Source organism: Bombina bombina, chromosome 4 (genome assembly GCF_027579735.1).
Source record: "Bombina bombina isolate aBomBom1 chromosome 4, aBomBom1.pri, whole genome shotgun sequence".
Classification (NCBI taxonomy): Eukaryota; Metazoa; Chordata; class Amphibia; order Anura; family Bombinatoridae; genus Bombina; species Bombina bombina.
Window position 1 is genome coordinate 27,827,572 of NC_069502.1, and position 25,096 is coordinate 27,852,667.

Consider the following 25,096-nt stretch of genomic DNA (forward strand, 5'->3'; position numbering starts at 1 on the left):
TTTTGGACAAATTTGAAGTAGGAGGACAGACCAAACACAGGAATTAAACACGTGTGGTGTTCCCCAAGGTTCCATTATCGGCCTCCTACATTATTTATAAATGATCTGCCTAATGTCTGCAAATCCTCAACTGTACACATGTACGCAGATGACACAGTAATATATGCAAGCAAATCCAATATCCCGCAGCTTGAAGCAGTGCTCCAAGACTAATTCACAGAGGTAGAAAAGTGGATCTCAAAAAACAAACTCTTCCTAAACACTGACAAAACTGTCACAATGATCTTTGGAATGGGGCGTAAATTACACAAAATACAAAATTCCCATCTATGCATCAAAACAAAATCAAATTGCACACTGACTGCAGTCCACTCTTTTAAATACTTGGGTATGTTGTTAGACCCCAATCTATCTTGGCCTCCACATAGAAAAACTTGCATCTAATCTTTATCCAAAAGTAGGTGCCCTGTACAGAAACGAATCCTGCCTCAGCCCTACAGTAAAGGAAAAGATTGTACAGCAAATGCTGATGCCAATCATGGATTATGGGGACGTAGTATATGCACCTGCACCGCAAACTCACCTTAATAAACGTAATACATTGCGTAACTCATTCTGACGCTTTGTGCTACAATGTAACTACAGGACCCACCATTGTGACATGCTAAAAGAACTAAACTGTCTGTCACTGGAATACAGACGCTCCCTCCATCTTTCTTGCCTTGTGTTTAAGAGCATTTCTGGGAAGCTCCCACCCTACCTGAGCAGAATGCTCTCCCCGGCTATTCCCACCTTCTATAACCTCCGATCCAGTACCAGCACATTATTTAGCGTGCCTCAATACAAAAAGAAAGCAGCTCGATCCTCCTTTTCCTACAGAGCACTACAATTATGGAACAACCTCCCGCACACTTTCAAACCTTCCCCAAGCCTAATATCCGAGATCCCTGTCTACATATCTCAACACAGAATGCTCCTGTCATGGTTGATTATATATTTCCTACCTGTTCTATGTTAAATTTTGCAAATATTGTGTATTATTATTGTTTTTGTATTTTATTGTACCCTATAGTATCAATGCAATGTTTTGTGGACCCAGGACATACTTGAAAAGGAGTGAAATCTCAATCAGCTAGATTTAGAGTTCTGCGGCCAAAGGGGTGCGTTAGCTACGCGTGCTTTTTTTCCCCCGCACCTTTTAAATAGCGCTGGTATTTAGAGTTCACAGAAGGGCTGCGTTAGGCTCCAAAAAAGGGAGCGTAGAGCATATTTAACGCCACTGCAACTCTCGATACCAGCGGTGCTTACGGACGCGGCCAGCTTCAAAAACGTGCTTGTGCGCGATTCCCCCATAGGAAACAATGGGGCTGTTTGAGCTGAAAAAAAAAGCAGCGTTCAGCTCCTAACGCAGCTACATTGTTTCCTATGGGGAAACAGTTTCTAAGTCTGCACCTAACACTCTAACATGTACCCCGAGTCTAAACACCCCTAACCTTACACTTATTAACCCCTAATCTGCCGCCCCCGCTATCGCTGACACCTGCATATTATTATTAACCCCTAATCTGCCGCTCCGTATACCGCCGCAACCTACATTATACCTATGTACCCCTAATCTGCTGCCCCTAACACCGCTGACCCCTATATTATATTTATTAACCCTAATCTGCCCCCCACAACGTCGCCGCCAGCTACCTACAATAATTAACCCCTAATCTGCCGATCGGATCTCGCCGCTAGTCTAATAAATGGATTAACCCCTAAAGCTAAGTCTAACCCTAACACCCCCCTAAGTTAAATATAATTTAAATCTAACGAAATACATTAACTCTTATTATATAAATTATTCCTATTTAAAGCTAAATACTTACCTGTAAAATAAACCCTAATATAGCTACAATATAAATTATAATTATATTGTAGCTATTTTAGGATTAATATTTATTTTACAGGCAACTTTGTAATTATTTTAAACAGGTACAATAGCTATTAAATAGTTAATAACTATTTAATAGTTACCTAGTTAAAATAATTACAAAATTGCCTGTAAAATAAACCTAAGTTACAATTAAACCTAACACTACACTATCAATAAATGAATTAAATAAACTACCTACAATTACCTACAATTAAACCTAACACTACACTATCAATAAATGAATTAAATACAATACCTACAATTAAATACAATTAAATAAACTAACTAAAGTACAAAAAATAAAAAAGAACTAAGTTACAAAAAATAAAGAAATATTTACAAACATTAGAAAAATATTACAACAATTTTAAACTAATTACACCTACTCTAAGCCCCCTAATAAAATAACAAAGACCCCCAAAATAAAAAAATGCCCTACCCTATTCTAAATTAAAAAAGTTCAAAGCTCTTTTACCTTACCAGCCCTGAAAAGGGCCATTTGCGGGGCATGCCCCAAATAATTCAGCTCTTTTGCCTGTAAATAAAAACATACAATACCCCCCCCCCAACATTACAACCCACCACCCACATACCCCTAATCTAACCCAAACCCCCCTTAAATAAACCTAACACTAAGCCCATGAAGATATCCCTACCTTGTCTTCACCATGCCAGGTTCACTGATCGCTCCAGAAGAGGGTCCGAAGTCTTGATCCAAGCGGCGGCTGAAGAACTCCATCATCGGGCTGAAGTCGGAAGTCCATCATCGGGATGAAGTCTTCTATCAAGCGCCATCTTCAATCTTCTTTCTTCCGGAGCGGAGCGGAGCCATCTTCTTCCCAGCCGACGCGGATCCAACCTCTTCAACCGACTCCTACTCGCCGAATGGCGGTTCCTTTAAATAACGTCATCCAAGATGGCGTCTCTCGAATTCCGATTGGCTGATAGGATCAGCCAATCAGAATTAAGGTAGGAATATTCTGATTGGCTGATGGAATCAGCCAATCAGATTCAAGTTCAATCCGATTGGCTGATCCAATCAGCCAATCAGATTGAGCTTGCATTCTATTGGCTGTTCAGATTAGCCAATAGAATGCAAGCTCAATCTGATTGGCTGATTAGGGGTTAATGTTTGAAGTTAGGTGTCCGCGATGTTAGGGAGGGCAGATTAGGGGTTAATACTATTTATTATAGGGCTATTGAGGTGGGAGTGAGGCGGATTAGGGGTTAATACATTTATTATAGTAGCGGTGCGGTTCGGTCGGCAGATTAGGGGTTAATAAGTGTAGGTAAGGTAGCAGCGACGTTGGGGGGGCAGATTAGGGGTTAATAAATATTATGTAGGTGTCGGCGATGTTAGGGGCAGCAGATTAGGGGTATATAGGGATAATGTAGCTGGCGGCGGTGTACGGAGCGGCAGATTAGGGGTTTAAAAAATGTAATAGAGTGGCGGCGGTGTGGGGGGCCCTCGGTTTAGGGGTACATAGGTAGTTTATGGGTGTTAGTGTACTTTAGAGCACAGCAGTTAAGAGCTTTATGAACCGGCGTTAGCCCAGAAAGCTCTTAACTTCTGGGTTTTTTCTGCGGCTGGAGTTTTGTCGTTAGATTTCTAACGCTCACTTCAGCCAGGACTCTAAATACCAGCGTTAGAAAGATCCCATTGAAAAGATAGGATACGCAAATGGCATAGGGGGATCTGTGGTATGGAAAAGTCGCGGCTGCAACGTGAGCGTAAGACCCTTTCCTGACTGACTCCAAATACCAGAGGGCGGTAAAAACCAGCGTTAGGAGCCTCTAACGCTGGTTTTGACGGCTACCGCCCAACTCTAAATCTAGCCGAATGTTTCCTTCCTGGTAAATATTTTAGAAATCAAAAATACATACATCTACTATTGGGGCTCCTAATATATGGTTCGATTCGCCATCTGTCATATCTCATTTCCCTTTACGTATGGGGTTTACTTATTTATATAAACCTGTTTACACCTATATGCCGTTTTTTAGGATTATTATTATATCAATATCACATAAATAGTTTAAGGTTTTTTTTTATTCCCACTTTCTGTTTAATACAGGTCTTATATTCCACTTAATAGTATTTTTATATTGTTAACCTTACTACTAATCACAGTATTATGCCTTTAGTCTATGTCTAATTTTTTGCATAATTTATGATCTCACTTACACTAGCACAAATATCACTACAGTCATATTTTAACACATATTGGTCCTTTTTGTAATACTTTTCCCTTTTTCCATCATCCAGTATAAGTCATTCCCTTTTCACATATTATTTTCACACTTTTAGGCAGTCACTCACTCCTCATTACATCATACACATTTGTATATATTTTCTGTTCTCCACATATATGCTATATTATTTCTTGATCACATATCACAGACCATTTTAGGATCGGTATGTAGTTTATTCACATCACAGTTATCTCTTTAGTATATCATTAGTTCAAATTCACAGAATATTAATCATCTCATCATAACATATCATCCTCACATAGCATTGGATTACGTTGTGTCTTATACGTATAAATTGGATATACGCTATTATCTTATTTTTGTGCAATCTATTGGTCAATCACGTAGATACAGACACAGATTGATGCATTATAGACATTGCATCAATAATTACGCATCTATTGCAACCAATCATTAATCACCCAGTGGGTGGAGCTTTCCTACGTATGTCTGACCTGAAACCGGCAACGTAAATACATACACATATTGATGCATCATAGGTATTGCACCAATCACTAAGTATTTATTGCAACCAATCATTACGGATTTAGTGAGCAGAGTTTTCCTACGTATGTCCGATCCGAAACCGGCAACGGAATAAAATACACATATAATTGCGATCATATAATAACTATTCTTTTATACAACAAGTAACAAGCAAGTATTCTCCAGCATTCAGGTACTCCACCCTGGCAAGGCACTTCTTGTAAAAACACATGATACTTTAAGCGTATGTTGCCTTTGATTGTAAGGTGTCTGTTTTTATGGGCAAATAACTGGCGATACTGGATATTTAGTTATTTATATAGCGGCATCTACGAGCAGTTTGTCAGTTGCTCTATTAATAATACATTACACCATATGAGTGATTAATATAGAACCACACACAATGTCACTTCTTTCCTTTATTTTGTTGCATAGTTTTGTACCAATGACTAGACACAGGTGTAACAGTTTTGTTGGAAGTGGAGGGCCCTCTACTGGGCCTGTAACAAAATTAAGGGATAACTGAGTTGAAGTCTGGAAGGTACTAGATGTTACATTGTTGCAAGTGGGGGGGGCGGGTGTTTCTGCTTACCTTTATAGGTCCTGACTGCAGTGAATCCAGCCCTCTTTTGTTCCTGGTTCCAGACTTCAAGGAAGAATTTTTCTGTGGAGATGGAGCGTGCCAAGAGAATCAGCATCAGAGGATGTGGTACCCCCTTCCCCGGTTCAAAAATCAAAGTCAGCCCCCAGGGCCCAGAGCAAGCCTAACACGAGGGGGGAGCTGGGAGCCAGGGCCACTGCTGTGGGCTATGGATCGCAGGGCCCTCCCTCAGGCCCTCACCCCACTCAGATTGACCCCCCTGGGATTACTGGGGTCCTGGTCTCTGAGTTGGTTGATGAGCCTGTGCCTTCCTCCAGTCGGGTGGTTATGGGGCCTGTATTACATACCCCTCCCAGGGGCCCATTAGCGCATGCGGTTTCCTCCCCATCCCTTTACCCACAACTAGATGAGACTGCTACACCTACCGGTCCCCCTCTGGGGGAGCGGGCGCTAACGGACCAAGCTGCTGCCGGGCAGGTGTCATGGCAGCAGCTTACGGCCCTTCCGCCTGAGGCCTTGGCATCGGTCCTTACACTGGCCCAGGTGCTTGTGGGGAACTTGCCCCGGGAGTACTGGGCGGTGGATCGGCGGTGCAGGCCGGAGAACAGGGTGCCCACGTGGTCAGGGCTCTCCATGAGCCCGCGCGTGCGTCGGGCCGTAGCCCCGCCCCTTCCGGCGTCGCGTCGCGCGCATCCTCCCTGAGTGATGTCTCAGACAGGGAGGAGCGCGGGCGCGGCAGAGTTCGCGGCGAAGTCAGGAGCAGGTCACCGCACGGAGCACACACTAGTGTGTTGGGGAGGCTCCGTGCGGGTGAAGGGGCACCTGGGGCGCGTGCGAGAGGGAGCTTTGGGGGTATGTGTGGTAAGGCTCTGGGTAAAATGCCTGGAGGCAGGAGAGCTACTGCGCTACGACAAAGGGGGAGAAGTGTTATTGCAGGTCGTTCTACTCAGGCCAGATTGCTTACGGGGGTCCACAGGGGGATAACTGTGGCTAGACAGGGAGATCCAGCTGGGGATACTGAATATCTGGATGTGGCAGGCACAGCTTCAGGGGGACCCATTGCAAGGGATAGCAAAAGGCAGGTGACTCCAGGCCTAAGGCGGGCGGCCATCAGTGAGAATGTGATTGGGCCACAGGGCCAGATTGCCAGTGGGACTGAGGAGATCATAAGGAGGGCGGTGGCAGCGGCGCTTGATGTATGTTTGCATGGGGATCAGGGTGGGAACCCCCCAGGGGTCCAGTCATCCACGCGGAGTACTCCCCAAAATATCTTGTTTTCGCAGGGTTTCCAGATGGATCCGGCAGTTCCAGCTATGGCATCTGGGTCACGGCAAGGGACGGTACCGCTTGCTGCTTCATCGCTAGCTACCACAGAGGACAGACATCAGCAGTCGCCTGCAGGAGCTGCGCCACCACTGGCCCCCAGTGGTGAGTTTCTCTTACACACATCTGCACACGTAGATCTGGGTTCATCCTCTAGTGGGTCAGGATCTGAGAGTGAGGGTGATTTGGGCTTAGTGGGAAAAGGCCAGAAGGAGATGTTTAAGATGATAAAAAAGCTGGTTGCTGCGCAGGTGAAAGGGAAACTTCCTAGAGCGGAGAGTAGTCACATAGTTCCGTTAGCGCAGGAGCCCCCCATGGGGTTCCCGGCCATGGGGGCGCCCCCCTGGGGTTCCCGTCTCACGGGGACACATACCCGTGTTTGGTGCACTCCTTATATGGACACCTAAAATCTAAGGTGGTCAAAAAGATTCAAGATGGACATTATGTCAACATTTTTTAATTGTCCCCCGAGTCTTGTAGGGCTAGAGAACGCGCGGCGGATGGCACCGGACCAAAGAAGGTCCAGAGGCCAGAGACGTTCGAGGAGTGGCATCGTTGCTTTAGGGTACTGGCCACGTGTTTTGTAGATAAGTGGCCCTCACAGGGGCATAACTTATTTAAATACGAAGATACCATTGACGATATACGGTCTAGGTTTAAGGAAGGTGCGTGGCGGGAGTACGACATGGCCTTCCACAGGAAAATGGTGGGTAACCCCCTCCTGCACTTTGGGACTAAGGATATTGACCTGTGGTCCAAACTGGGGTAAGGGGCTAGTAGGGTGGCCCAGAGGCAGAAGCGGCGTGGCAGAGAATGCTGGAAATTCCAGGATAAACAATGTGACAGAGGGGCTAGTTGTTCCTTTCGTCACATCTGCAAATTCTGTAGCGGACCGCATTCAGGGGCGGATTGCATTAAGCGGAAGGAGCCTGGCAATGACAAGCCGGCATCCAGAGGGGGTCCTGGGTACAAGGGCCCCAACCCCACTTAGATTACCAGCCATGGAGCCTTGGCTGGCTCATTACCCTGACCAAGAAGCTGCTCAGCTGCTTAGGTCCAGGTTGCGGGAGGGGTTTAGGATCCCGGTGGCGGGTGAGGTCATGGGTTCTGTGGTTCACAGGAACCTTAAGTCGGCTTACGAATTCCCGGACGTGGTGCGGGAAAAACTGAATAAGGAGCTGGCGTTGGGCAGGGTAGCTGGCCCATTCGGGGCCAGGCCACTGCCCGACTTAGTGGTGTCCCCTTTGGGGGTAGTCCCCAAAAAGGATACTGGCAAGTTTCGACTTATTCACCACTTGTCGTTTCCAAAAGGGGGGTCGGTGAACGATGCCATCGACCCGGACATGAGCTCGGTCCGCTACCAGTCATTTGATGATGCTTTGGGGATCGTCAGGGGTAAGGGAGCCGGGGCTCTAATGGCGAAACTGGACATTGAGTCAGCTTTTCGTCTACTGCCCCTGCACCCATCTGCATTCAGGCTGATGGGTATGAAGGCTGATGGGGCGTTCTATGTGGACAAATGTCTTCCCATGGGATGCTCGCTATCATGCGCCTTGTTCGAGTGTTTTAGTTCCTTTCTACACTGGGTGGTGCAGAGGGGATCTGGTGGTGGGGCCGTGGCCCACTACCTGGATGACTTCCTGCTGGTAGGTGGGGCAGATTCGGACGAATGCTGACGCATGATGGTTATCATGCAAGGCATGATGGGTAGATTTGGGGTGCCTCTGGCAGAGGATAAGACACAGGGTCCCTGTCCGTGCCTTACTTTCCTTGGTATCGAAATAGATACTGAGGCTGCAGTTTGTAGGTTGCCACAGGACAAAGTCGACCGCCTGTTGCAGGTGGTTTTGTCTGTGGACTCGATTTCACTTAGGGTGTCACTTAGGGGCCTCCTTAATTTTGCTGGCAGGGCTATACCCATGAGAAGGGTATTCAACAGGAGGCTGGAGAGCCAACTGCAAGGCCCGAAGGGGAGGGGTTCCAGGGTTAGGGTGTCTGCGGAGATCAGAGAAGATCTCGGGGTGTGGGAAGAATTTCTAAAGAAATTCAACGGTGTCTGCATTTGGCAGGAAGGCCCTATGTCCAATCAATCGCTTCATCTCTTTACTGATGCGGCGGGTGGTTTTGGGTATGGGACTTATTTCAATGGCGAATGGAGCGCGGCTCCTTGGCCGGTGGATTGGGTCTCCGCTGGTTTAACCAGAAACCTAACGTTGTTGTAAATTTTCCCGATCATTGTGGTGGTCGAACTATGGGGCCAGAAGCTGGCCAATCGGGCGGTGATTTTTTGGTCAGACAACATGAGCGTTGTCTTTGCCATAAACCGGCTATCGGCTTCTTCTCCCAGGGTGGTTACATACTTACGACACCTGGTGTTGCGTTGTTTACAGTTGAATGTGCGTTTCACGGCGTGACACGTGCCAGGCTTTAGGAACATCGTAGCAGATGCCCTGTCCAGATTTCAATGGGATCAGTTTAGGAGGGTGGCGCCGGGGGCCGCGAGAACCGGTCTAAATTGCCCCCCCTTTTCTTTGGCAGATGGCGGGGGTTGGGAAAGTGTCCTCCCCCTGGTAAGGGCGTCCTTGGCTCCCAAGACATGGTGTGCATATGAGAAGCACTGGAGATCGTGGGTCTGCTTCGTCAGCCAACAGGGGTTTACAGTACAGATGGCTACACAGGTACAGGTGCTTGACTGGCTTGCGGGGTTACATAGTCAGGGAGTAACTAGGCTGGCTGCTCAGAGCAGGCTTACGGCCGTGGCATTTTTCAATAAGGCGTTCGGCATTGCGGATTTTTCCCGGTCATTTCTAGTGAAACAAGTAATGAAGGGTTGGGGGCAGATGTCCCCACGTGAAAAAGACAGCAGAGAACCCATTACACCTCTAAGATCGCGCGAACTGGTGGGTACGCTGCAGTCAGTGTGCTCATCATTGTTTGAGGTGGCACTGTTTAGGGCAGCCTTCTCGTTTGCCCTGGCTCGGGCATTGAGGGTCGGCGAACTTGTGGCTGCATCGAAGAGGGATAAGGATGGCGGGATACAATGGCGTTATCGTTGTTTCAATTTAAAAGGGTCCTGGCCAAGGCGGCGGCTGCTGCCAGGCTGGACCCTTTGAGAATTGCGTCCCATTCCTTTAGGATTGGGGCTGCCACTAGCGCGGAGACCAGTGGTGTTTCTGAAGCGGGTATCAAGAAATTAGGGCGTTGGAAGTCAGGTCGTTTTAAAGCATATACACGCCCTTTGGGGGGCGAATCCATTTAGGCTGGGTTTCGCAAGTTTGCTTAAAGGGGTCTTGACTTTTGGTAGTTGTGGTGTTTGGGATGCAACGGTAGGTCATGGTTGGCTCAGTTTTTGTATCCTATGTTTTCAGGCATGAATGCCCCCGCAAAACGAGTATGGATAGTGGGGCATTCCTTTGTGCACTGGGCGTCCATCAGGGCGTCGCAGCGGCCGGATGGGCAGCAATTGGGATTGGCGGCATCCAGAGCTAATGTACGGTGGCTAGGGCGCAGGGGGTTGACTTGGGGGTTGACTTTTAAAAGGTATATTGATGATATTATCATCCTATGGAAAGGAAGTGAAGAAGATCTGAAGAATGTTTTTGGAATAATGAATAACAATGATAAAGGATTATCCTTTACCTATCAAATAAGTAAGGATACTATAACATTTCTAGACTTGGATATTAGGGTAGAAAATAATAAACTGATAACAAAGACCCACTTCAAACCAACCGATTCTAACAACTATATCCATGCATCCAGTTGCCACTTTTCAAAGTGGAAAAATAATATTTTAGTAGGACAATGCCTGAGAATCAGGAAAAATTGCACTGAAATAGATGACTTTGAGGACCAAATTAAATTATTAGAGAAGAAATTTGTAGATAGAGGCTACAAAGAGGAGACTATAAATAATGCTGTTACAAGAGCCAGAAAAACAGAAAGGGAGACACTACTTACATACAAAACTAAAGTTAATTCAAACAGAGACGAATATGACGTACCATTCATAACAGAATTTAGTGATGACCACAATAGGATAAGGAAAATATTAAGGAAACACTGGCATATTGTTAAAAGTGACCCTATAGTAGGGAACAAACTACCACCGTTCCCTAGAATGGTTTTTAAAAAAACAAAAAATCTGAAATCTATGCTAGCCCCATGCGAGTTTAAAAAAGGAAAAATGTTTCAGAAAGGTAAAGAAAAGGACTTATGGGGCAAAGAATTAAATGGGGTTTTCCCTTGCATTTCATGTAAATCGTGTAAGCATAGTACAAAGAAGAAAAACATCAATATTCCAGGATTAAATATTCAATATAAAATTAAAGATGTCCTAAGATGTAGCAGTAGAGGTGTTATATATATGCTACAATGCTCATGTGGTTTGATTTATATAGGAGAAACATCAAGAATGCTACGTGATAGAATCCGTGAGCACCTCTGGCACATTGAAAAAGGTATCTTAGAGACGCACTTATATCAGCACTTTAGAGAGGTACATAAAAACAGCACAAAAGACCTTAAATTTTGGGGCTTATGTAAAATAAAAGGTAATTGGAGAGGGGGAAATCTGGACACTTTGCTCCTGAAAAAGGAGGCTGAGATGATTTATAATTTTAATACCCTGCACCCAAACGGCTTAAATTCCGAACTGGATTTAAATCCATTTTTATCATAAAAAAGCACCCACTTATAAATTCACATGTTTCTGTTAAATTTTCACCATCCCAAAAAATTATTACTATTTTAATTATTATATATACACAAATTTTTTTTTAAAAATATCATATTCAAAAATATTATATTTATTTTTTGTAATTAAATAACACTTGACCACTTTGATTTAAAACTGTACTGTGAGTCTAGGATTGTAGATATAATCATACTTTATTTTAAAAAGATTATATTTTAAAAGATTATAACAAGATTATTGTACGCCTCTATAGCATAGCGGTAAAATTCCAGCTTAGCAACCAGAGTCCCCGAGTTCAATTCCCCATAGACTAGATCGGTATCTAGTAATAATTAAAATTTAGCTGGAGCTTAACTGTGGAAAAATTAATTTAAGGTTTTTAATTTTTATTTAATGGTAGCGAATCAAATATTTGTTGTAGAATTATAGAATGAGGTTTATAAACACATATTTTAGCCACTCCCAGACAGTAATAAAGCTAGAAGCCCGAAATTAAGGATTCCACTATTTGGATACACTAAACTGTGCTACCTTAGCTAATATCAAATATAGTCAAAAGAAAACAAAGAAATTTAGAAAAGCCTGTGTTATGAATATGTTGGTTCATATACAAATTGGGAGTATGGTCTAGTTGTATGAGCAGTGAATGGTATGGAGATAACGTCTTATCCCTTAGCCATGGGGATCTTAGGTTCGATTCCCTAGGAGGGATATATATATATATGTATTATTACCTTTCTGAATAATACATTTTATATTTGATAAATGCAATTTATATGTATGGTTCTCTTATATATATTTTTTTAACAAGGCAATACAGGGATTTTTTATCAAGGCAATACAGGAGTTTTTTACAAATTACCCATTTGAGATAAGCGTAATTATAAGGAAGAAATCTATAAACGATACGTTTGTCCGTGTGGACATGAGGATCCCACCTTTTAAAGTTTCACTTCCAGAGTAACCGGAGGAAGTGAAAAAATTAACAACAAATCAAATGCAGGTAGGGGCGATATAAGGCAGACCTGACTCTTACACTGGATCTTGAAAAAGCCCCACACCTTAGGGGTGAAATGCGTAGAAAGGTTTGGAAGGTATTCAAAGAGGACACACAGCGCTAACCAACTCTGCGTACAGAGTACTTAAAGAGCAGAGAATCGCTTCAGGCTGTAAGTCCGGATACAAAGGTAACTGAGGTAAGACTTGCGCAAGTGAAGACAGTTACGTGTTGGGACCCGGAGGTCCGTGACTCATCCATAACATCAAATCCACACAGAAGCCGATATACTCGGACAAGGAGAAGCAGGTGAGAGTGTCTGTACTGATATCAGGTCCCCCTGCTAAGTCACATCTAGACCGGGCCACGGCAGTCCGTTGGAGTTTACTTGAAATAAGACTCTTCTGTAATAGTTGATCCAGTTTGGGAATCCTTTTTAAAAGAAAGACCTACCTTTAACTGTTGTTCAATACTTTGGGATCCTTTCAAAGAAGTGTAAACAAGAATTACCTTTTAATAGGGCATAGTACGAAAGAGACTTGAATTACCAGAGTTTTGCCCTACCCACTTAAGATAAGGTTTATCTGAATCTGACTGTGATAAGGAACATATCTATGGACAAAACCATCTCATAAGACCAAAACGAATAGGAACCTTTATAAGGCACATAGAACAAAAATCTAATTGCCTCAACAATTTTTACGGCATTTTTTATTGCATTCTTATTGCATTTGTATTGCCTTACTATTGCCTTACTGGAATTTATTTATTTAAAGATGATTGCTGCTATATTTTTACATTTTAATGACAAAGTTTGATTTTTTAATGTTGATATTTTAATTGTGATTTGAAAGGTGTTGTGATTGATTAGTGTGGGCCACATGCATGATTGATCTTGTTGATTTCTATGTTCACACTATTGAATAAATTTGAGTTAATATCCACTCAGTTTTAGATTCCTTTTTTATCATCACCCAATGCATTTGAGGGCATTAGTAAAATACAGACTTAGAAAATCAGTTTATTAACCCATTGCTTGGTATACCTAGTGTACTTCTAGCGCCACCTACACTCCACGTATTAAATTCCATTTGGGATGAGTTGCCCACCTTGCTCCAGGATGCGCACAGGAGGTGGGGAAAGCCTCACATTATTGTGCTGCATTTGGGGGGGAACGACATGGGGTCCGTTCCCGTTTTGGATTTGATTCGGAAGATGGCTTCTGACATACGCTGGATCTGTGCTTGGCTTCCCGAGGTACAGATTGGTTGGTCCAACGTAGTTGCATGACTGCGTTGGAGGCATATTGTGAATCAGAGGGCAGCGTATAACGTGAGGAAGAAGCTGAATAGGGAGATGGGGCGGACGGTCACGGCGTTAGGTGGTTTTGCCATTAGGCATGACGAGTTGACGGCTGACAACAAAGCTCTCTATCGCCCTGATGGTGTTCACCTGATGGAGGTGGGCTTGGACATTTTTCTGGGGGACACACAGCGCTAACCAACTCTGCGTACAGAGTACTTAAAGAGCAGAGAATCGCTTCAGGCTGTAAGTCCGGATACAAAGGTAACTGAGGTAAGACTTGCGCAAGTGAAGACAGTTACGTGTTGGGACCCGGAGGTCCGTGACTCATCCATAACATCAAATCCACACAGAAGCCGATATACTCGGACAAGGAGAAGCAGGTGAGAGTGTCTGTACTGATATCAGGTCCCCCTGCTAAGTCACATCTAGACCGGGCCACGGCAGTCCGTTGGAGTTTACTTGAAATAAGACTCTTCTGTAATAGTTGATCCAGTTTGGGAATCCTTTTTAAAAGAAAGACCTACCTTTAACTGTTGTTCAATACTTTGGGATCCTTTCAAAGAAGTGTAAACAAGAATTACCTTTTAATAGGGCATAGTACGAAAGAGACTTGAATTACCAGAGTTTTGCCCTACCCACTTAAGATAAGGTTTATCTGAATCTGACTGTGATAAGGAACATATCTATGGACAAAACCATCTCATAAGACCAAAACGAATAGGAACCTTTATAAGGCACATAGAACAAAAATCTAATTGCCTCAACAATTTTTACGGCATTTTTTATTGCATTCTTATTGCATTTGTATTGCCTTACTATTGCCTTACTGGAATTTATTTATTTAAAGATGATTGCTGCTATATTTTTACATTTTAATGACAAAGTTTGATTTTTTAATGTTGATATTTTAATTGTGATTTGAAAGGTGTTGTGATTGATTAGTGTGGGCCACATGCATGATTGATCTTGTTGATTTCTATGTTCACACTATTGAATAAATTTGAGTTAATATCCACTCAGTTTTAGATTCCTTTTTTATCATCACCCAATGCATTTGAGGGCATTAGTAAAATACAGACTTAGAAAATCAGTTTATTAACCCATTGCTTGGTATACCTAGTGTACTTCTAGCGCCACCTACACTCCACGTATTAAATTCCATTTGGGATGAGTTGCCCACCTTGCTCCAGGATGCGCACAGGAGGTGGGGAAAGCCTCACATTATTGTGCTGCATTTGGGGGGGGAACGACATGGGGTCCGTTCCCGTTTTGGATTTGATTCGGAAGATGGCTTCTGACATACGCTGGATCTGTGCTTGGCTTCCCGAGGTACAGATTGGTTGGTCCAACGTAGTTGCATGACTGCGTTGGAGGCATATTGTGAATCAGAGGGCAGCGTATAACGTGAGGAAGAAGCTGAATAGGGAGATGGGGCGGACGGTCACGGCGTTAGGTGGTTTTGCCATTAGGCATGACGAGTTGACGGCTGACAACAAAGCTCTCTATCGCCCTGATGGTGTTCACCTGATGGAGGTGGGCTTGGACATTTTTCTGGGGGATTTTAGAAAATCGTTGTTATTGGTTGTTTGATTGTATATGTTTTAAAGTTTAAGGTTGTATTTTTATAGTGTTAATATATATGGTAAGAGCTTGTCAGTTGTGGCGGCAAGAGGCGGTTGACTCTTTTGGCGGTCGGTCAGGGCCCAGAGAGCGGGCAGGTAGAGATATGAGTGATGTCATGGGATGGGGGAGGTGACACTCACTAGGTGCCGACCTAGGGGTTCCTCCCCCCTACGAATCTTAGGCAAACACCTCTTTCAGCTTACAGCTCTCTCTCTCTGCCAATTGGGTGTGGCAATCGTGTCACACTGCACACACCATGTAGGGCTCTGATCGTCTGTTAGTAGGGGTTAATTTTAGCTAGTTCATTGCCGCCACCAGCAAAGAACTGTTACAGTTCTCCTATTTTGAAGTACTTTGGTTGCCTAGTTGGCATATTTACATAGGCCTAGTTTTAAAGGCTTATGTGATAATAAATGTGACCATGACCGGTCTTTTGCCCATTTAACCTGTTGTCGAGTGTCTTTATTTCAGGTAAACTATTGTTAAGTATAGTATTTCATTTAAGTCATGTGGGTACAGGAAAGACGTAATAGGAGGTTTATCCCTTATGGAAGTGGAGGGCCCTCTACTGGGCCTGTAACAAAATTAAGGGATAACTGAGTTGAAGTCTGGAAGGTACTAGATGTTACATTGTTGCAAGTGGGGGGGCGGGTGTTTCTGCTTACCTTTATAGGTCCTGACTGCAGTGAATCCAGCCCTCTTTTGTTCCTGGTTCCAGACTTCAAGGAAGAATTTTTCCCGCCCACCCGACCCTGGATGAAGATGTGGCGGCTTAGGGTAATGTTGAGGGCTCACCCTGGCTTGGGTAGGTTTAATTGAACTAGCTCATTAAGACCAGGGGGTAATTTAGTCTTCCACCCTCTTGGAGCGTGTTTTACGACTCGTACCGGGGGGGGTCGCCTTACTGGGCTGGTCGTATGTGCCCTAGCTGGCAGTCGGTCAGGGCCCAGAGAGCGGGCAGGGAGAGAGATGAGTGATGTCATGGGATGGGGGAGGTGACACTCACTAGGTGCCGACCTAGGGGTTCCTCCCCCCTACGAATCTTAGGCAAACACCTCTTTCAACTTACAGCTCTCTCTCTCTGCCAATTGGGTGTGGCAATCGTGTCACACTGCACACACCGTGTAGGGCTTTGACCGTCTGTTAGTAGGGGTTAATTTTAGCTAGTTCATTGCCGCCACCAGCAAAGAACTGTTACAGTTCTCCTATTTTGAAGTACTTTGGTTGCCTAGTTGGCATATTTACATAGGCCTAGTTTTAAAGGCTTATGTGATAATAAATGTGACCGTGACCGGTCTTTTGCCCATTTAACCTGTTGTCGAGTGTCTTTATTTCAGGTAAACTATTGTTAAGTATAGTATTTCATTTAAGTCATGTGGGTACAGGAAAGACGTAATAGGAGGTTTATCCCTTATGTTTGGAGACGAAAGGTTCTGATTGGGCTATCTACTCATTGGAAGGGGAGGGGTCATATTTCACCTTCTGGTTGCATAGCCCTATATAATGAGTCTATTCATATAAATTCAATATGCCTGATTAAACGGTTCTACCGAGAAATACATTGTATAGTTTCTCTAATCTTATGCTAGAGATTACACTGGAATCAGCATGAGTTGTTTTTATATATATAGTTTAATAAATGCATTTGGTATGTTTTAAACTCTCAGTGCTCAGTGTCTATCTCTTAGCCTACGCTACAGAGAGGGCTGTTTGCCCTCCCACTATATTCTGCTGCAGATTCTGTGTTCCTATGCTTCTGGAGTTCCAGATATGCCAGAGTTCAGCTAGCTGGAATGCTGATAAAAAACCAGCCTGCCCCTACAGACACAGTAGAGTATCTTTGTCACATACGAGTACCCTGTGTCTCCTAACCGTGCCTTATACATCTTGTGTTACTGATTCACAAATGCGTGCCTCTTTCTGTCTTGTCATTTTGCTGAATAGTCTCCTCACCGCCCCTGGAGAAGTTAGAGTGCTGCCTCCCTCCTCAAACAAGTTGAAAATCCGGTGTTCCTCTATCAAGGACTTTTTCCCTAAATACCTTTTGGGAAGCTATAAGTATATAGACAATAAGACCTACATTTCATTTTGTGGGTTTTTCTTGGCCCACACTTAGCCACCTCATTTATTCATTGTTGCTCCTTCAATAATATTTGTCTATTCTGCATTGCATTATATGCATGTTGTCATTTGTTTATTGTAAGCAATACATATATACACTGTTTTATTATCAATATACTCATTATATCTGTTCTAGCACCTTCTATAGGATATATATTTGTATTTTATTTCCTGTATTCTCATAAAACACATTACAGTATATGATTTTAAAGAAAACATATGAAAAATTATTTTTTTTACTTTAATTTTTGGGGGGATTTATGTCAATGCATTGATGATTCAGCCTCACAATTATTGAACTGTCTAACTCAAATATATTTCAGTAAAAATCTAAAACAAGAATGTAATAATTTCTACTAATGAACTTTTCTTGTAACATAAGCTCGAGAGTTAAGGTCAGGTCTCATTAGTATAATATAACATTTAGGAATAAAGATACAGAAGAGAAGTCCAGCACCAGATGCCAAGATCGTGAAGACCTCCACAGCCACCATATATTTGCCTTTGGTGCTGAGGTAGGCTGGGATGAATGTGACCCAAACACTGCAGAAGACCAGCATGCTGAAGGTAATGTACTGAGCTTCATTGTAAGTGTCCGGCAGTTTTCTGGCAAAAAAAGCCACAACAAAGCTTAGAAAAGCCAAAACCCCCATGTAACCAACGACAATATAGAAAATAGCGTCTGACCCTTCATTACACTGTAGTATGATTTTGTCATGCTTTGTATGGGTGTCGTATTCCTGAAAAGGGGGAAAGATGAGCAACCAAATGACACATATCACCATCATTCCAAGGGAGCAGAAGACTACAATGCAGTAGGGTATTCTTTTCCCTATCCATTTTCTTAATTTGCTGTTGGGTTTCATAGCATTAAAGGCAATGACTACAGTGACTGTTTTTGCCAAAATACAGGAAACAGCAAGAGTGAAAATAATTCCAAAGGCAGCTTGTCTAACCATACAGGTCACTGTTACAGGACGTCCAATAAAAAGCAAAGAGCAGAGGAAGCACATGGCGAGTGAAATTAGTAGCGAGTAGCTGAGATTCTCATTATTGGCTTTAACAATTGCAGTCTGTCTGTGCTTTATAAATACACCTAAAACGGCAACTGTTACAGCAGAGTGGAAAATTGCCAGGACTGACATGACTTCACCAAGTGGATCCAGATAGGAGAGGAATTCTATGATTCTTGGAATACACATCACCTTGTCTTTATCAGGCCATAGGTCCTCAGGACACTGCAGGCAATTTTCAAAATCTAGAAAAAAACAGATCATTGAAATATTTATGTTTTAGTTTTTAATATAACAATATTTACAACTTGCTATGTCAGTGCTACGTCAGTACTGGGGAGTTATAAAAGTATACATTTTATGCCCGCTGGCATTACAAGTTTTGAAGGTTTAGGGTCACCGCACACTTCTTTGGACTTACCGCAAAACGACTTACGGAAACTTTGTAAAGTCTTTATTCTATGGGACTTCCATAGCGCTGATATTACGAGTTTGTCCTGGGAGGCCAAAAAGTGAGCGGTACAGCCTACCCTGTCAAGATCTTAGTGCATTCTAAAGTCAGAAGTTATGAGTTTTATGGTACAATGCTGTAACATAAAACTCATAACTAAAGTTATTAACTATTTACTAGCTACCTAGTTAAAATAAATACAAATTAACCTGTAAAATAAAACCTAACCTGTCTTACAGTTAAACCTAACATTACACTATAATTAAATAAATTAAATTACAAAAAAACATTTATCTAAATTACAAAAAGTAATAAACTCTGAAGGAGTCGGAGCCAGCACTTCACGATGGCAGCTGCACTTTAAATGAGCTCTCGCTTCTGAGCCTTGTAGTTTGACCCAAATTGCTATTTACACCCGACTCCAGCTCTTATCACAGTAGCTTTTCATCAAGCAGGTCTGCACATCGCATCCGGTCCAGGCGAGAAGAACTTACGGCAGTAGATTTCCTACACCTGAGAAGGCTGTGAATAGGCCGCACACGGACGCACCTTCAGTTGTAGACGCGTGTCTCTAGACTCGGCAAGGCTAATTCACTGCATCTAAAACTGCACGAGAACAACTTTGCCTGTCAGGCGGGGCTTGCAGCACTGTGAAACTGTACTCCTTCGCTGAGGTTAACAGCTGAATCACCTCAGGATAATTAAGGTACGCACCGCACCATAAGCTGACAGCGCATCAAAATTATTCAGCAGGCCTGCACCTCACTACGATCTCACTCAGAGCTGGAGGGGTGCTAATTGTACAATAGGATGAACTTCTGTTCATCGCCAACCTCACTTAAGCAGCAGACTCTAGCTTAATATTCTATATTATCTAAAGCTACAATAAATAATTAAACAGAAAGAAATAGAGGTGAAGGGGAAGAACAAAATGTCTCCTAAAAGGAGTAACAAAAAGGACTCGCAGGGGAAAACTACTCCCTTAAAAACACCCTCGGTCAATAATTTCTTTAAAGCCCTAGAACACACAACCCCATCCAATAAGCAGCATTTGGCAGCTAGCCTGGAAGACACAGCTCCCGCTACAGAGTCAAAGGAAGATATCACTATGGCGCCAATCACTATTCCAAAGGTTCTATTTGACTCACTCACATGATCTAAAAAGGATTTTTCATCCTTAGTATCATAAGTGAAGCAATGCATAAGGGATGAGCTTATGGAGGTGAAAAAAGACATCTCTGATATGGGGCATAGGATTGAAAAAATAGAAACTGGATATGTACGCAACAACTATCACTGAAGTGCATTCACAAATGCAAAAACAAGATGAATACATACAGGATCTTGAAAATCGAATTGATGACATTGAAAATCAAAGTAGGAGACAGAATATCAGAGTAAGGGGGATCCCTGAAAGCATAATGGCATCTGACCTTGAAAGATATCTACAGGGCTTATTTAACTTCCTTAGGGAAAATTACTCTGTGGAAATAGTTTAAATAGATAGGGTTCACAGAGCCCTCCGCCCTAAACCCCTTGACTCCCAGCCTCCAAGGGATGTTATAGCAAAGATTACAAAATATGTAGTCAAGGAAGAAATTATGAGACTGGCCAGATTAAAACAACCGATCAGATATGACAACTCTGATTTACAAATATTTCCTGTCCTCTCTGTTAGGACACTACAAAAAAGAAAGGAGTTATCCCCCCTCACTACCATGCTTAGAAAACAGAACATTGCTTATAGGTGGGGATATCCATTCCACATGCTGATTAACTGGAAAGGAAGCCGACTAATCTGTAAATCCACAGAGGACCTCCCAGAAATTTGTAAGAAACTGGACCTGCTGGTGCCACAGCTTGCTGTCAATCAACAATCAGCGGGTCGTGACTCTTCTCAGCGGTTCATAGAACCTCTCCCATAGAGACCAGAGTGGCATCAATCTCAACCTAAAAAATCCTGCAGACAGGCCACAAAGTCTATCCCAGCTCCAGGAGATGGAACATGAAAGGAATTTCCCAATATCCTTTTTTTCCAGAATATTAGTATTGCATAAAGGTTGATATTGTATGCATTTTGCTTTCTTTTTCCTTCTAGGAATATTTAGAGGGGCCCTTTAAAATAAGGACCAGGTAACAGTCTCTTAGGTGAGCCTAATACCTAAACATACTGAATAGACATGACCGATATTACCTCTAAGTAGAAGTGAGGGGGGGACTTTGTATGTTATCTTTAGACACTTCACTGTTACTCCTATTGTCTTATATGTTTATACCTGGTGAGGAGGATTTTTATCCTCAACTACTTAATGCTCTTTTTAAGTTCATTCCATACCAATTTGTTATTTGGTAGTTTAAATTTGTTTAGTTATAATTTTTTGTTATTTTGTTCAGTTTGTAGCTTCAAATTTCTCCTAAAGGTTACACACTTCCAATTCTGTATGTCCCCAAATGCATGACATGCAACAAAAGCCAATAACCATAATATCACAAAACGTGAAAGGCTTTAACTGTCCGTCTAAAAAAAGACTGGCACTAAGAGACCTACAAGAGAGAGGGGGAAGCATAGTGATGCTGCAAGAGACTCATTTCAAATTAGGAAGCTTACCTAAATACTTTTCTTCACACTATACCCAACACTACCACAGCCCCAATGCACTTAAAAAAATCAACGGAGTCAGTATTATCATTAGTAATTCCATTCCCTTTTCCATGTTGCGTTCCGATGGAGATAGGGAAGGTAGATTTCTATGTCTTGTTGGCCTCCTTTTTGGTAAACTAGTTACTCTGGTAAATCTGTATGCACCTAATAAAAACCAAGACTCCTTCATACAAATAATCACTTCCAAACAAATTCCTCTAATAAAAGGCCCTCTAATAATGGCTGTGGACCTCAATGTCACACTAAACCCACAAATGGCCTGCTCCACTTCTATTTCCAGGGTTCCCCAGAACTCATTAAATTCCATTTGTCAAAACCTTAAATTATTAACACTACACAACACGTGGATATACCTGCATCCACAAAAAAGAGATTTCACCTTCTTCTCCCACCCTCAGAAAACCTACTCTAGGCTAGATTACATACTAGTTGACCACCTAGCTCTCACTAGTGACTAGTGCAAACATCAAACACACCACTTGGTCCGATCACTCCATGACCACTTGTGACCTGCACTGGATATCTATGCCCCTTAAAGCATTCAATTGGAGACTAGATGAATCACTCCTTCCAGATATAGACCTGCTAAAACAGCATCTTGACACTTTTTTCACAATTAATGATAACCAGCAGGTGGACCTGGAGACTGTATTGGAAGCTCACAAGAGTTACATGAGGGGGGAACTTATAAAAATGAAAACACATAAAACAAACGAGACAGGCTTGAATATACCTCTATAGCCCAAAAAGTAGTGGAAATTGATTATCTTCATAAAACGCAACCAACTAATGAGAATATTCTAACTCAACTCAAAGATTACAGAACCCAATTAAACAAACATCTTCACATAAAGGCACAACAGCAACACCTTTTCACACAACACAGATTTTATAGTGAAGGGAACAAAGCAGGTAAGTTGCTAGCAAAAACTCTGAAAAAACAAAATTTGAAAACATATGTACACACACTTACCAGCAATACAGGACAGTCTATTAAAAATACTAACAATATTGAAGAACTATTTAAACAGTTTTATCACCATCTATATAATTTACTCCCTGAAAGGGACAAGGAAGCACACGAGAAGGTATGCAAAGAATATTTGCGGGACATCCCTGTCCCACAGATACCTACAGATCTGATAGACACACTTTCCCACCCAATTTCGGAATTGGAGGTTAAAGAAGCCATTAAAAAGTTGAAAACTAACAAGGCCCCAGGCCCAGATGGATTCTCGGGTCTATATTATAAATCTTTCTCTGATCTCCTCACTCCATACATTTTACACCTATTTAATCAAATTCCGGAACAGTTGTCATTCCCAGACACAATGCTGCAGGCACATGTCTCATTATTGCCCAAACCGGGCAAAGTTCCCAACACTCCTGCAAACTTTAGGCTGATATCTTTACTAAATGTTGACCTAAAGTTATATGATATTGGTGACAAGAATGAATCGTATTCTTCCTCTTATTATCCACCAGGATCAGGTTCTTTTTGTACCACAGAGAGAGGCAAAGGATAACACTATAAAAGTGCTAAACCTACTAGAACACATAAAGTCCAATAATATCTCAGTTATATACTTATCTACTGACGCCGAAAAGGCATTGGACATTTTTACACTAGACCCTCCTTCATTTTGCTTTCCCTGACAAATTCATAAGACAAATCATGGCCCTATACCAGAACCCATCTGCCCAGATCAAGGTCAATGAATGCCTTTCGGATTAATTTGAAATTCAAAATGGGTCAAGGCAGGGTTGCCCCCTGTCCCCTCTATTGTTTATCTTATCCTTATTACCCCTGCGACTCAATCCTAGTGTAAGTGGTCTGCACATAAACAAAAGATCATACAAATTAGCAATGTTCGCCAACGATGTCCTAATGACGCTCACTAACCCAATGACATCCCTTTCTGCGGTACTAGAAGAACTCACCAGATTTGGAAGGGTGTCCAACTTCTCAATAAATCTTAAGAAATCAGAACTGCTTACATTGAACTTATCTCCTAAAACAATAAATTATATCTTACAAATTTGCCCATTCAATATACAAAAATCCTCCCTAAAATACTTATGGCTTCACTTATCCCCGGACCCAGTCTTACGTAAGCTCAATTATGGTAAGCTAGTAGAAGAATTTAAACAATTTACCTTAGAATGGATGCCTAAGCACCTTTCTTGGCTGGGGAGAATTCATGCTGTAAAAATGATGCTTTTACCAAAAGCACTAAACTTACTACAAACCTTGCCTCTAACAGGTGCACTGCATGATATTCATACCTTACAAGCCATTATTAATGATTATATCTGGAGGCATAGACCCCCCAGGATATCCAAACAAACCTTATATAAACTGACAACTGAGGGCGGCCTAGGGGTACCAGACCTGCTGACATATAAGCAAGCCATATCCTTGCAAAAAGTGGTTGAATGGACCACTTCTAACAGTGATTCTTGTAAAAGTTGGGTACAGCTTGCGACCGACTTGACAAACACAAAAAATATAGGTATCCTTTGTTGGAATACAGAAGTAGCAAACAAATCCACAATTTCCCTTTCTTCAACTGTAAACATGACATGGATAGATTGGACTCACCTGCGCAACAAATATCCAACACTATCAACTAAATTATCCCCTTTAACTACTCTGCTCAATCTGCGAGATTTCCCAGCAGGCAAAGAATCTCAGAAAACAAACAAGCCTGATTTCTTAAGTGCACTTCCCATTTATCTTTTAACCCAAAATGGGAAACCCCTACTCAAAAGCCAGATAGACCAGTTAGGCAACGGTTTTCTAAAACCCTGGATAAGATACCATCAAATGTCTCATTTTATATTTATGCACAAGCACAAAAACACGCAATCTCACTGCTTTTGAAATAATATGTGCTAGTAACATGGTCCCCAAAAAACTCATATCTATTTTATATAAATTGCTATTAAGCTGTAAAAACCCCACATTACCTAGTTACATAAGAGGGTGGGATAGGGAATTGGGCTCCCAATCCTCCAGAATAGTCTGGAAGGCAAAACTTAAAACACTAGCAAAATCAGCACACTCGTACAAAGCACTAGAAACAACCATTAAGGTCATGATGCGTTGGTACTTGACTCCAACAAGAATCCAATACATGTTTACAAATGCCAGTGATAAATGCAGGAGAGGTGTGGACAAAGAGAGAACTTCCTACATATTTTGTGGCAGTGTAAAGAGATAAAGTCCTTTTGGGAGATGATAACAAACAACATTAACTCAATTCTACACATTCAAATGCTTCTGACTCCAGATATTGCACTGCTTAATAAACGACCGAAAGTTATCTGTAGAATCAGGAAACACCTTTTTCAAATCTTACTTAATTCAGCGAAACAATTGATCCCAAGAAATTGGAAATTCCCCACTATTCCCTCTGAACAAGAGTGGAGAGTGTTAGTAGAACATTCCCTTACGATGGAGCGCTTTTATTATCTTAAGACAGGGAACATAAGCCTCTTTCACGATATGGTGTTTTTGTGGGAATTATGTACACAAAAGACGTTGCACTCCTAAATATGACACTCATAAACAAGGTCTTTGCCAGTCTCACTAGTACCCAAATGGAACATGCTGGGCCTTCAAGGCACTCTAATGTGATCTACAT

At 42.3% G+C, this 25,096-nt stretch overlaps 1 protein-coding gene across 1 annotated transcript in view; it reads right to left on the reverse strand.

Annotated features, from left to right (window-relative positions):
* Nucleotides 1–17,679: 17,679 nt before the first annotated feature.
* The window catches only part of LOC128656812 (vomeronasal type-2 receptor 26-like), a 110,877-nt gene continuing 103,460 nt past the window's right edge, over nucleotides 17,680–25,096 (reverse strand). Inside the window, exon 4 of the mRNA XM_053710974.1 lies at nucleotides 17,680–18,581. Coding sequence (XP_053566949.1) covers nucleotides 17,680–18,581 — 902 coding nt within the window. The remainder of the gene's footprint in view (nucleotides 18,582–25,096) is intronic.